Below are 12,660 nucleotides of genomic sequence, written 5' to 3'. Positions count from 1 at the left end.
ATGAGGACTAATATTATGATGATCAATAAGTCAAGCCACTTGTCAACAGAGCGAATAAAGCAGAGGATTAAGAATTGGTTGAGACACCATAGGATTCAGACATATATATCTGAGAATTAAGATCTCCTAGTGAAAATAATAAACAAGGATGGAAGACCAATATGGTGGAGACTAAATAAAAGTGAAGTACAACTAAAGTACTAAGTGAAGTACAACTAAAATTGGACATTTGAATTTGATAGATCCGATGTTGATATCATAATCAGAAAGTCAAAGAACTCTGAAGGCTTTGGATCAGGCGGAATGACAAATGGCTAGTTGAAAAACAGCGTAGAATTGTAGTAAGAGTGTTTACCCAAGTAGTAAAATCTGGAAAGTGTCCAGCATCTTGTATTCAAGAAAACGTTGTACCAATTTTTAAAAAGGCCTCACAAAGTGGGTGGAGAGCATATAGAGATTCGGTCATCTTCAGACTGGCTCTAGAAAAGGTATAGGTACAGTATTAAGTGGCCTAGCTAAATGGTGGGGCATAGATCAAGGTCTCAAAAGAATGTTACAGCTACTATACTCTAATAACATAGCCATGGTCGGGTTAAACACTGACTGCAATCTATCAGGTTCTATACCAATGGAGAAAGGAGTTAATCAAGGCAGTGCACTGGCCACAACCCTGTTTAATTTATGTATAGCAGATCTATGGGATGCGAGCAGGGCTTGGCGTTGATTTCCACCAGAACGAATTGCCTTGCTTATGCCGATAATTTAATCTCGTTTGACTTCACGCCATCGGGGCTGCAATGAACCCTGAATGGCAAAGCGTCTTACGTAAGTGACAATGAACTGGCAAAGACCTCTTCCAGTATCATTTAGAAAGAAAACCTAGGAAAGTACATTTCCATACATATAAAAATACTGAGACGAGGAGGCTGAAGGGAGCAATGCATATTCAAAATGCTGAGAACTTCAGAATGCGCTTTTGTAGTTATGAGCGCTTGACAGGTGCCAGGAGATTTAAAAGGCAGACCCTTAATGAGTATGAGGAAAGCATTGTGAGCAACCCACGTTTCGCTTGAGGACGAGCGAGGGACTGGCGATCCACTATGGAGGAGTGCGTAGAGTAAACTGGCTCAAGGCATAAGGAGGAAGGCTGCCACAACCGGTGTGCCTCTCTGAGCCTGCATCACAGACAAAAGGCAAGTCTAGTCAGCGGTCGTGGGAAATGGAGAACAGTACTTCAGCCACAGGAACACAGAGAGAGGCCCAAACACGAGGCAGGAGTTGCAAAGTACTTGGAGGCTGGTCAGAGACGAAGGTGGACTTGCAAACTGGAGGTGGCGCACCAAGATGCCGATCCCGCTTTTCCACGATGGGACCGAAGGAGTGCTTCGGAAAGCTGGTGAGTCCTGGGGAGAGAGAGGGAGAGAGAGAGAGAGAGAGAGAGAGAGAGAGAGAGAGAGAGAGAGAGAGAGAGAGAGAGAGAGAGAGAGACCAGTGCACTTCAGCAACGATACTGTAGAATGCTAAATAATTGAAAATTGAATTAAAGACATTAATTTTGGGAAGCAAAGCCAGAGAGAGGTCAGGGGAGGGAAAATCCCTCACATCAGGAACTTTGGCGAATGCAGAAGTCTGCAAGTGTGTGTAAAGTGAAGCATGTTAAAAGCCCTGCTAGGAGAGTATACCAGCAAGCATAGGTCAGAAAGTGTGTGTAATGTGCAGCCACGTTGAATGCCTTGGTAGGAGAACATACCAGGCAAGCATAAGTCTGCAATTGTGTGTAAAGTGCAGCATGTTAAAAGCCCTGCCAGGAGAATATACCAGGACAAAGGCTCAAGTTTGAACATTGTAGAAAATAAGCCATCCAAAGAAGTCCTGGCGCAGGAGCACACCAGATAAACCCAAAACAGTGAGCAAAGAGAGATTGAACTGGAAAAGAACCTGGCAGGGGAATACACCAGGCATTATGCATACTTGGAACAGATATCTAAAACGGTGTTGCAACATAGTGTTTTTGTTATTTACTAAGAAACCTACAAGGACGTTTTGTGTCATATGAAGTTGTGCAAAACCCTGGCCAGCAACCTGGAGGAAGGGAGCCAGCCCCTGGAACAGTGGGTCTTCTCCATTTGGATCCTTTGTGCTTAACACCTTTATATTTCCTTTGAACTTCAACATGTGTGCACCTTTCAAACATAGACATTACCCCTTTACACATTATAGTTACTTTAGAATGTGAGGGTGTTGGGGTAGTCGGGAAAGATCCCTGTTATTTTGGGGTTTGCACACCCCATATTCCTAACTGTTGGTGGCGGCGAGCTGGGTGCCATGTTGCAATTTCATAGTTATCAAAGTGTAGTTAATTATGGATGGGATATGTTACTTTAGTGTTCCTGTTGATCTAGAAAGTAAGACATATTCGCTTGCATGCACGCAGAAAGATAAAATGTTAACCCACCAAATGTAAAAATATACATATACAATAATACAAATACATGGGGAATTCATGAATCCCACAAATTAATCAGTAACACAGTAGCTGGGACCCTTTTATTTTGCAAACTGACTTTGCCAGGTTTTCAGAAGGCAGAAGGCTGGCGAATGAATAACTTCAACCTTCTCGGTTAGTACAGCTGTAGAAAATAGCTATGAGTTTTTATGGTTATCGTAAATAGTAGATGTAATTGCCTGATCCCTGAGAGTGTGACAGGAGTTTTGTTATTTATTTTGGTCAGTAGTACAATGCGGGGTAAGCCAGTGCCTAAGGCTGTTCAGGTGTTCAATTGTGCGATGAAGTGTGATTTTTGTAGATTGGAAAGTTTCAATGGAACGCTGACTTGGGAAATGAGATAGCATCACTTACTCAAAGAGAAATTATTCACCCAGCTTTCCTCATATCGCGGGGAATATTCATGCAAGTTATGTGCAAATCAAGAGTTCGGATTTAAACGGCTTCGGCCAGTTATTGCTAGTAATGAATTATGTTTCAATACCAATGTTTAACCATGTGCTGACGTCATGACTACTACGGACAAATCCTAAGAATAGGTGTGTTATGAATATGATCTGAAGATGACTATTAAGATAAAACTGGCCAATGAAAACGTAGGAATTGGGAAAAGATGGGATTTCTTTGATGAGGGTTTTGTCCAATCATGTTTGGGGGTGGATTGCAATAAAGTATTTGGGAGGGATTTAACTGCTGCAAACATACATAATAGATGTGATCTGATATGGTTTGTTGAGACTTGGGTTAGTTTTGTCCTGCAACACCATCTAACTGCTCCCCCGGAGAATTGTACAATAACATTGCTTAATGTACAACTGTGTACACACTTCTTAAGTGGTGGACTTGTTTGGGTTAAGGTGATTAAAAGCCCATCTGCACAAGGGCAAGAATAGGATTTCGGACACAGGACAGTCTTGCTTTGGTCATCTTGACATTAGACAGACCCTTCGTTTTGTTTGATGTAGGGAAATACCTCTTAGAAATAGGGACAGCAAAGCATTTTCCAAACCCTTATTATTTAATAAAATTCTAACAGTACAAATATGACTTCTGTGCCTGCGTCTTATTCCTGGCTCCTCACAATCCTTAACCATTAGGATTCACAGACTTAACTCTTGAATGTCTGCTACTTTGAATTCACCTGCTTCCATAAAGATTTCAGATTGTAGTATGGACGTTTTGCATGTATGGAAAACACGCTTTTAATCTTCATGTCATTGCTCGGGTTATAGTGATTGTCATAGCTTTAAATGCACTTTGGAACATAAACAACTAGACATTGAGTGAGTGTGATCATTTCCATAGTGCTGATCATACAATTGCCTCTCCTGGTGCTGGTCATGTGATCATGGAATGCCAGATGGTTTGTTCTGAATGTTAAGGTTTGAGTACCTTAAGGCTTGACCTTTGGGCTCTGATGGAGGTTCCGAATTGAAGTTTAGCATTGATGTGTAGGTCGCATATGTGTTAGTTCAGCCTTGCATGATCACGGAGGGCCAGAGAGTTTTCTCTAAGAAAAGGTAACCTTTGAGTAATGTATGGCTTGAGCTTTGTGTTCCGATGGAAGTTCCTAAACATTGATGCATAGCTCACAAAGTGTGTTTCTTCAGCCTTGCATGTTCACTGTGCATGGTGTACTTGGCATGTTTCATTATTCAAAAGTCCCTGGAATCATTTTGGCTTTGGTGGTTCTTGTAAGTGTGTTCGACACGCTTTGAGCAGTATTGATAGGACACACTACACTCATCCTATCCCCTGCATATAATGTAGAGAGTTGGGCTCTAGAGAAAAGATGGCAAGCCTTGTCGCTCAACCCACAGTCGGTCTAAGCCAATATGTGTGAAGGGTGGGGACAGGTTTTGGTTGGTGAAGGGCTGCTTTTTGGGTACTCCCCAAATACCATTTCACTACTGTGATCCAGAAACTGAAAGGTTCTGTGTGGGGTTTGTGACCAATAACCCCTCCTTCAACTTCAACACTGGGACAGTTAAGGTCTCCCTCATACTGCTATAAGCACTGGAACACTACCAGTTGTACAGTTTTTAGCATAGTTATAATAAAATCGGAAATTGAAAATTGTGCAGGACTGAATGTTCAGGTGCACGTGCCCTTTGTTGTGCTACCATTATAAATGTCAGTTTATGATGGCCAGTGGCAAATTCTTAATAATATTAAATATTTTCATATGCGACGAACCAAAACAGGGGTTTGTTTTGGAACCAAATATTTTGCCCGTTCTTTCTGATCTGATTCTTTCTGTAACTACATGCCTTCTGTTGTGACTGAAGCACGCTACAGTGCAGTCACCTGATGTGGGTTTTGTGACCACAGCACAACGTGTGTTTAGATGGATGTGATCACTTTTGTTGGGTCAATGAAAGGAGCAAGCGGCTTCCCGCTCGCCAGTTACTCTAATGCTACAGCAGTATCCGTGTGTGTTATTTGGCATGCGTTTCTGAATCGGCCCCATAACCCCTTCCATTTGGAAGTCACAAACCGCTTAATATGGATACCTCCAGTGTTGGACTAATCCTCTCCTCCTATTATGTTACTGTAGGAAACATTTCCATTTATGTGTAATTTTCCCTCCAGTTTTGAACCCCCAACTTTTTGCTGTGGTCTGACAATCCTAGCGTGACTTTTGCCAGTGTAGCCCAGCCTTCTGCTGTACCGCTGGGCTTTTGCTCATTTTGTTATGGTGAAACTGACATGCCCTTAAAGATGGTAAGTGCTGGGAGACTTTGTTTCCCTTTGTTTCCCTTAGTCTTTCACTTTGTTGCTTTTCCTAGCAACATTTTATCAATGCACAAAGTACCTTACAGACATTTTTAATACCTAGACACCCTCAAAGGATTTTTTGGTAGATGAACATATGTGCCTTGGACAGAGCTGGGGGCAGTTGTTACTTTTCATATATTTTTAACCCTTTCCTATGGTCCATACCGCGTTTACAGAGTTTAGCCCAGGACAGTGGCCAGTGCCTAAAATGGCCATGCCACGAGGTCCTTTGTTATGTCCTTCTGCCATAGTGTCCCTTTGCCTTGCTCAGGTCGAGCAGACCCAGGAAATTCCTTATTTGGTCATGCAGAGCCCCACGCAAACCGAAGCTTTGCTGGCTTCTGCATGCCTTGTGTGTGTGTCTCCAGGACGTGGGTTGCACTGTCTAGTTCCAATCAACATCCTGGGTGCCAGGATGTCGGGTGTGCTTCGAATGTCTGGGACCACCGTGGTCTGTGATTGGACCACGTCTGGGATGGCTGTATGTGAGCAGATCTCTCATTGGGTCCTCTTCATTTTGGTGCAAAGGAAATTCTGGATAAGAGAAGGCATCTTACACCTATTCCAGGTCAATCTCTTGAGTTCACACTGAATTTATGGGAGCCAAGTATCCTGAAACTAAGAAGCAGAGCCGAGAAACCGCTGGTGACCTGCTGGAAGGTTTGGGACCCTGAGCCTGCTGTCTTCCCGTAGGAGCCCCTGTTTCTGATCAACCTTATGTCTGCAAAGATGCTTCGACCCATTGGAATAGTGGGACTAACTATTCTCGGCACCTCCAACTTAACCTGTAAGCGAACCTTCTCGGAGGTGTTCCTGGACCGCCCAGTGAATTGACCAGCTTGCATGGGACCTTTGCCCTGCAACCGCTGCCGTCTCGAGTTGACACTTGAGCATTTGTAGACTGTAAGCTCTGGGTATAAGGCATTCTCCCGCTGGGTTTCGTACACCTAGCATTCTTAGGTCTGGAATTAGGAGAGTATGCCTGAACCAGAGCATGGGGTGCCTTGCTGCTGCGCCCCCCTGTACCCTCAGACTTGCTGCAGTGGAATTGGCTGAACCCTTCATCAGGAGCAGAGTAATTTCCACTGTCCCGCCAAGGAATCATCCCTGGAACGGAGCCCCTGAAAGCTGCACAGCCGCGCAACTGCAGGATTTGAACCTGAGACCGAAATGGACTCGACTGCCGAGGTTTGGTCTGGAGTACACTGAGGGTCGGTGAGTACTTGCAACCCTTACTGGTGGCCCCCTGGCGCATCCATCCATTTTTACGCACAAGTGTCCCATGAGGGCCATTCTCCTTTATCAAGGTAGCCTATGCTACCGAGCTATTCCCAACTCTTGGATCCTGTTCTGCCCTCTTGGGGATACTCTTCTATAAACGTGGGAACTTATTCTTCACTGCCTCACCCACCTTTCTGAGTTGCTACAGCCCCTGCGAGAGACCCCGTTTGCCCCAACCACATGATCGCATGCACCAGCACCAAAAGTACTCAAGGCTCCCCTCATTTTAGGGTTTAGACTGCCTCTCAGTTAGGGTTTGAAAATCGATGGACTGTCTAACCAATATTTTCACTGTATGAGCCCTTTCTTTACAGGTTGTAGACCCTTACTGTGATTATTCCTTTAGGCCATTGAGGACTGTATATATGTTTAATAGTACTGTTGCGTTCGTTTAGTTATTCCTGCTGATATTTGCTTTGCATTTGATTTAAAATGCCTTTAATAAATGTATATGTATTTTTGATAAATACATCTGACAGAGTAATTTACTCTGTGTGCTCATTGTGGACTTTCGATGACCCTCACACCTCCTGAGACCTAGTCTTGACCGCTGCCAGTGCTACCTTGATTGGTCTTTCTTGTCCAGAAGGTTACCCTATTCCAAGAAATTAGGCTGGCCTTCTGAACCTCTGACCCCCAGGTCAGAGTTCAGAAATCCATCTTAACAATTACTAACTGGGCTATCCTCAAAACCATACCGAGTAGAACATTGTTGAACCCGTTCTTGTCGGTATGCTGGTAACTTGCTCCAGTGGAATCAAACGTAATTCGCTTTTGCACAAGGGCAGAAATTGTGTCGAACTTAAACCGAAAATGAAATAAATGTACTAAATACCTTTAACTTGGCAAAAATATTAAACACATATTTTCACTCAGCCCAGATGCCCCGGTTTTGCCGGGACTGTCCTGGAATTGGGTGCTCTGTCCCCTTTTCTCAAGTTAATTTTTTCCATTGGAAAAAGCAGTGGTTCGGTTTTTGGTAGTAGGTCTTCATAGCTGGCAGGCAGGAATGCACACTCTCACAAATTAAGGTAGTGGTAGCCACCAGTTACATTTAAATCCCCTTCTCCTTCAAGCCTACTGAAGTGTAGTGCATTGACAGCCACTTTCAAGAGTTAGTCCTACTTTTATGTTAGTTGTCCTTTCCCGGTTTTTTACTTTTTAAATCTCGCCACCCTACCCAGTAATCTTTCGTCAAGCGCAATATAAGCTCGCGATGGTATATGGCAGGACTAGCAGGAACTATGTATACTCCAGTCCGTGTAGCATGATAATCCGCTACAGGATTTTCTTCCTTGCACTTGTTGTTTCAAGCAACGCCACTCTAAACTCCACTCCGCGTTTTCTTGAAGCTTAAAACCAGACGGGTGTGGGTGCGTGGGTGAAACACCTGAGCTCAAGCAGCAGCATGGAGGTTCAGGGGCTGGAGGTGGCTTCCTTGCCCGCGCTGCTCCTCGGGGGCACGGCCACGGCTCTGCTGGTGTTGGTGCTGCGGTGGAGCGGTCGGAACCGGCGAGCTCGAGAGAAAATGGAGCGGGCCAAGCAGAGGAGAGAGGCGGCGCTGGAGCGGATGGAGCGGGCTGCTGGGCGCTTCAGACTGGAGGTAACGGTGCCGGAGACCTCACTGCTTCTTTTACCTAGAGTGGGCTCCCACAAAGCACTGCGCTCATGGCCGGCCCTAGGGCTTGCGGTGCCTAGGTAGTGAAAAGATTTGCATATCAATCCGTGACGTCACAGAACATTACTGTGCCTTTGGTACTCGAGGGGATCAAATGGTGCCAGGAGAAAAACATGTATGGTCGCTTTATAATATGGGGCAATACATGAAGGAATCTGTCACAAATTGACTCAGTAAGTAAAGGAGCGATCAGGCCTTCTAAGGCTAAGCTGTTACTCGGCCCCACACTACTATTGAAAAAGTAGTAAATCACAAACAAAGGGGAAACTCTTTAAGGCAGCATGGGCTGAAGGCAGGCTATAATCTCCAAGAGGGTGTGAGTCAACAAGGAAGTATGTAAAACAAACATAGTACGGTAGCATCTAAAACAAAAATAGTATGGTATGTACCAAAATAAAAGAAATGCCAAATCAATATTCTACAAAAATAAGACTTTAAATAAACTAAAAGCATACATTATTAAAAACACTAACAGCCCACCCCTGTAATATGACACACCGATCATGCAGACTTTGGGCTGAAAGGGCACTCTGGTAAAGGAAGAACAGGTGACTGTAGGTAAATTAGTTTTGTTGAAAAGTCAAACAAGTTCAAGGCAAACAATGGCTCCTTAAAAGTCACTTAAGGCCTTAGAGCAAGGACAGAGGGCAATACCGCTTGTTCAGGATCTCAACATGGTTGAGCCGGGTTTCTGGGTACTTTCTAGTGCGTTGAATTGGGTTCAAGTTGGCAAGCTGGCCGGACAGGATTCAACAACTGGTGCTGTTTGACAAGAAGCAACGGCTTCAGGCTCGAAAAAGCTTGGGACAGGCAGGCGATTTCGAGTCTGCTACCTCGAAGGCTCGACTGGGTCTTGATGCGTAGAAAGCAGACATTCCATCTGGGTACTCCAGCCCAACTGCCTAAAATGCGATACACAAGAGTGTTGTGCATAGGCCATTGCTCAGTGTGTGGCTTTGCCGTCAGCGGAGCAATGGTGCACAAGGTAAGGTGAGGGTGCTGGAGAATGATGTGGATGTGGGTGAGGGGTGCGGGGGAAGGTGGCGCCCCGTGCCTAAAATGACCAGTGCGAGCAGGGGGGAGGGAAATTACCTTGTGGAATGCAGCCTTTACTAGACACACTTTACGCAATGTCACTCTTCTAAGTCACTGTACTCAGACTTCCATCCAGAGGTTCAGTTTCAGCAGCAAGCTGGCTCGACTTGATCCAAGAAAGTGGTGCAGTTAGTTAGACAAACGGCTCGTGGCTCAAAGACTATTGAGACAGGCAGGTAATGTGCAGGTCAGTGTAGCTGGAAGGCGCTTGACGTTGAAAGCCTGCCAAAGGCAGTTAAGCTGGGTCTTTGCAGTGGCCTGAAGGAGTTTAGAGCGCTGTAATCGGTCTGAAATTGCAGAGCGAGGCAAAGGCAGCTTCTTTTATTCCTTGGGGTACTAGTGGGGCCTTTCACCTGGTCCCTGTAAGGGGTGTTTCCATTTACTGCCCTTCCCAGCTGGGAAGGCTCCCTGGGACACTTGCAGTGCTTGCCACTTCAGCAGAGAGGCTTCTGGGTACCATGTCCAGCAAGACCGGCATTTCCTCTAGCAGGTCGCTTCAAATGTCAAGGAGAGTGTCTGCACCCTCCATGGAGGTTCTGGCCTTCACACAACTGATGCAAAATGTGGGTAGGCTTTACTCCAACAAGGATCCAGTGAAATCATCTTCAAGTTGGTCTAAAATGAATGACATATTATTCTTTAAACTGGATTTAAAGATGCTTCCCCCCCAAAAAATCTCAAAGACGATCCAATTAAGGGGTGGGCCTCATCCCCTTGTATAGTCCCTTCCATTGCTGTCCTTCTGTAAGGACCCATTACTTGCTGCTGTAACAAGAGTTACTCCTTGTGATGTTAGCTCTCAGAGGGCCTTGTTTGCAGGATGTTGGGGGGGAGGGGATCTCGGAAAGGAAGTGAGGCTTGAGCATATCCAAGATGGCTGGTTCCATTACCAGTGTTTACGTCCCCTCCCAGCTACACGTTCCCTCCTCCCCCTTCCCTAATAGCTTAAGTCAAACTGAATTCCGTAATTAAATCTCTGGTGGGATTACCCCATTGCGTTGGAGAGGCCGCTTTGAAGCCTCCATCTCCCACCCCACCGCTAGAGGTATGTCTTGTGCTCTTGGCTGATGGTCAAATCTCCGCAGCAGAAAGCAGAGGGCTTCCTGGGTGAGCTACCATCTGTTGTAGATAGAATTCCCATAGACCGAAGCAATACGCTCACATTGTGAACCAAGTTGAAAATAAAAATGACATCAGATTGATTGTGTTTTGGCAATTTTAGCTGTATTTCCTAGTGTAAGCCTAGATATTATGGCTTTTGTTTAACCAAACTACTGCCATCAGTCAATGACTGATAAAGGTTTTGGACCATGGTGCCGGCACTGTTAAAGGCAGTTGGAATTAATTTGGATTCTGGCAGGTTCTTTTAATAAGGCACTTGTTAATCTGTCTGCATCACAGCTGCTGGTGTGCCAGGCTGGGCCCAACAGAGTATACAGGTATGCACTATATGTGGAATCTTGGGGCATGTTTGCAGGGCCAACTTTCTGAGAGAGAAAACCACCATCATTTCACATAGCAAAAATCAAAACAAGATTAGGATTGCACATCCTCACAGATGGCATTCGTTCACAGAGGCTGTTTTTGGAACAATGGGCAGTGTAAGCCGAATCCCTGGTAGAGGGCATTTTGATTTTGGCAGCTCAAGGAAAGTGAGTGACATACAATGATTTGCCCGGCAGCATAGTGAGTGACATACAATGATTTGCCCCGGAGCATACTCTTTGGTTAAGTGGCTAAGTTAGGATTGGAGCGCAGTACCTTATGCACTTTAACACACCTTCACAGCTCGAGTTGGAAGACCTATTGGTTGCTGCAGGTCCTTTTTGTAAACTTTGATCTGAAAACACCATCTGGCTTTGGAATGCAGTGAATGTGATTGTGTTTTGCTAACTGCAGTGAAATGTGTTTTGTAGCAATTACTGGATTTCTTTTTTTTTATGGTGTAAACATTTGGCCTTACTATCCAAACTAGCGACATGTTTTTATACAGAAGCTAGAGATGAGGATTATCTTTACTTTTAAAAGAAATGAATCTCAACTTTCTTTTTAATGTAAGGCAAGCTACATACCTAATGAATGTCTCCTGCTGTAACCGCAGGTGTAAATGACCTAATGGCTGGGCTTGCGTCAGGCAGACCGACCACAGTACCTCTGCTTCAGGATTGCCTTATCCTGTGATTGGAGCAGGGCATATTTACTGAGGGAGGTTGTGAAGCCGGTCTGAATGTCAACAAGATCAGAAAAGGGATAGGCCCAGAAAAGCAAGCAAACTCACATTGCCCATCCCTGGCCCTAGTAAACCCACATGGCCTGCTTGCCTCTTTGGCCTCCTCGTCCCCTTGTTTGGCTTTCAACAACACTCTGTACTTTTCAAGTCAGCTTTATAAAACAAAGTGCCTCATTCCAATCATGCTGGTATCCTGGCGGTAAAGCTGTTACTGTTTCCAGCACTTGGTCCAGCAGCATTGCCGCTGGATTACAAGGGATGGAGTTGATCCCCATCCGTGGAGTCACATAGGACTCCATGAGGGGATTTGCCGTCATTACCGGCACCAGTAATGTGGGCCTTTGTGCTGGTAGAGTTGCCACCAAGGGCATTCATGTTATGGGCAGGTTCGGTAAAGTGCCCGTATCCTTGAATACGAGCACTTTTACCGCACCAGCCGACTCCTGAACGACCACATCGATAAATATATAAATCCTTAGAGGTCTATGTTTAGCAAAAGGAGTACAATTGTAGTGTTAAAGTCCCACATTTTGAATGGAAAATTACAAAAACCAGGATTCAATTCTGGGCGAGGCTAAAATAAGGCGTATTGGCTTCGCAAACGTACTTTCAAGACTTGGACTAACAAATGGCACACTTGTCTGGTCATGCAAAACAAACGATCCTGTGTTTTTCTGGAACACAGTAAACGGGAAATGTACTCAACATCGAGATCTGAATGGTGTGACCATGGAGGTTTGGGAAATCTTTGTTATACAACACTTTAAGGGCAATACCACTTATGATATCCCGAGCAGCATAAACTGTGCAGTTTGGCAATACTCCAAAGGCATCATTAATGTAGAAAGAATTATCAGATCCTATAAGTGTTTGCGAGCCCCTGGCCCGGATGGAGCATGCAGTTCATTTCTGAAGAAGGATTCCATCAGATGGGCAGAAGCCCTACACTGGCTATTCACGTGGATTGGAAGGACTCAGACCATCCCAGATTCCTGGAGAGACGGTATCATTCTTCTGATCCATAAAAAGTGGAGACCTGACGACACTAAGAACTATCGGTTGTTGGCAATGCTGGACATCCCTGCGAAACTC

The 12,660-nt window shown here is 44.9% G+C and overlaps 1 protein-coding gene across 2 annotated transcripts in view; it reads left to right on the top strand.

Moving 5' to 3' along the window:
* The first annotated feature begins 7,721 nt into the window (after positions 1 to 7,721).
* Positions 7,722 to 12,660, top strand: part of LOC138548350 (vitamin D3 hydroxylase-associated protein-like) — a 476,815-nt gene continuing 471,876 nt past the window's right edge. Inside the window, exon 1 of one of the 2 annotated variants that reach the window (XM_069642270.1) lies at positions 7,722 to 8,168. In XM_069642270.1, coding sequence (XP_069498371.1) covers positions 7,974 to 8,168 — 195 coding nt within the window. In that variant the 5' untranslated portion in view covers positions 7,722 to 7,973. The remainder of the gene's footprint in view (positions 8,169 to 12,660) is intronic. The other variant, XM_069642271.1, reaches the window with a different exon arrangement.

Source organism: Ambystoma mexicanum, chromosome 1q (assembly GCF_040938575.1).
Source record: "Ambystoma mexicanum isolate Mex_15411 chromosome 1q, UKY_AmexF1_1, whole genome shotgun sequence".
NCBI lineage: Eukaryota > Metazoa > Chordata > Amphibia > Caudata > Ambystomatidae > Ambystoma > Ambystoma mexicanum.
This window is presented reverse-complemented; position numbering and strand designations above follow the sequence as displayed.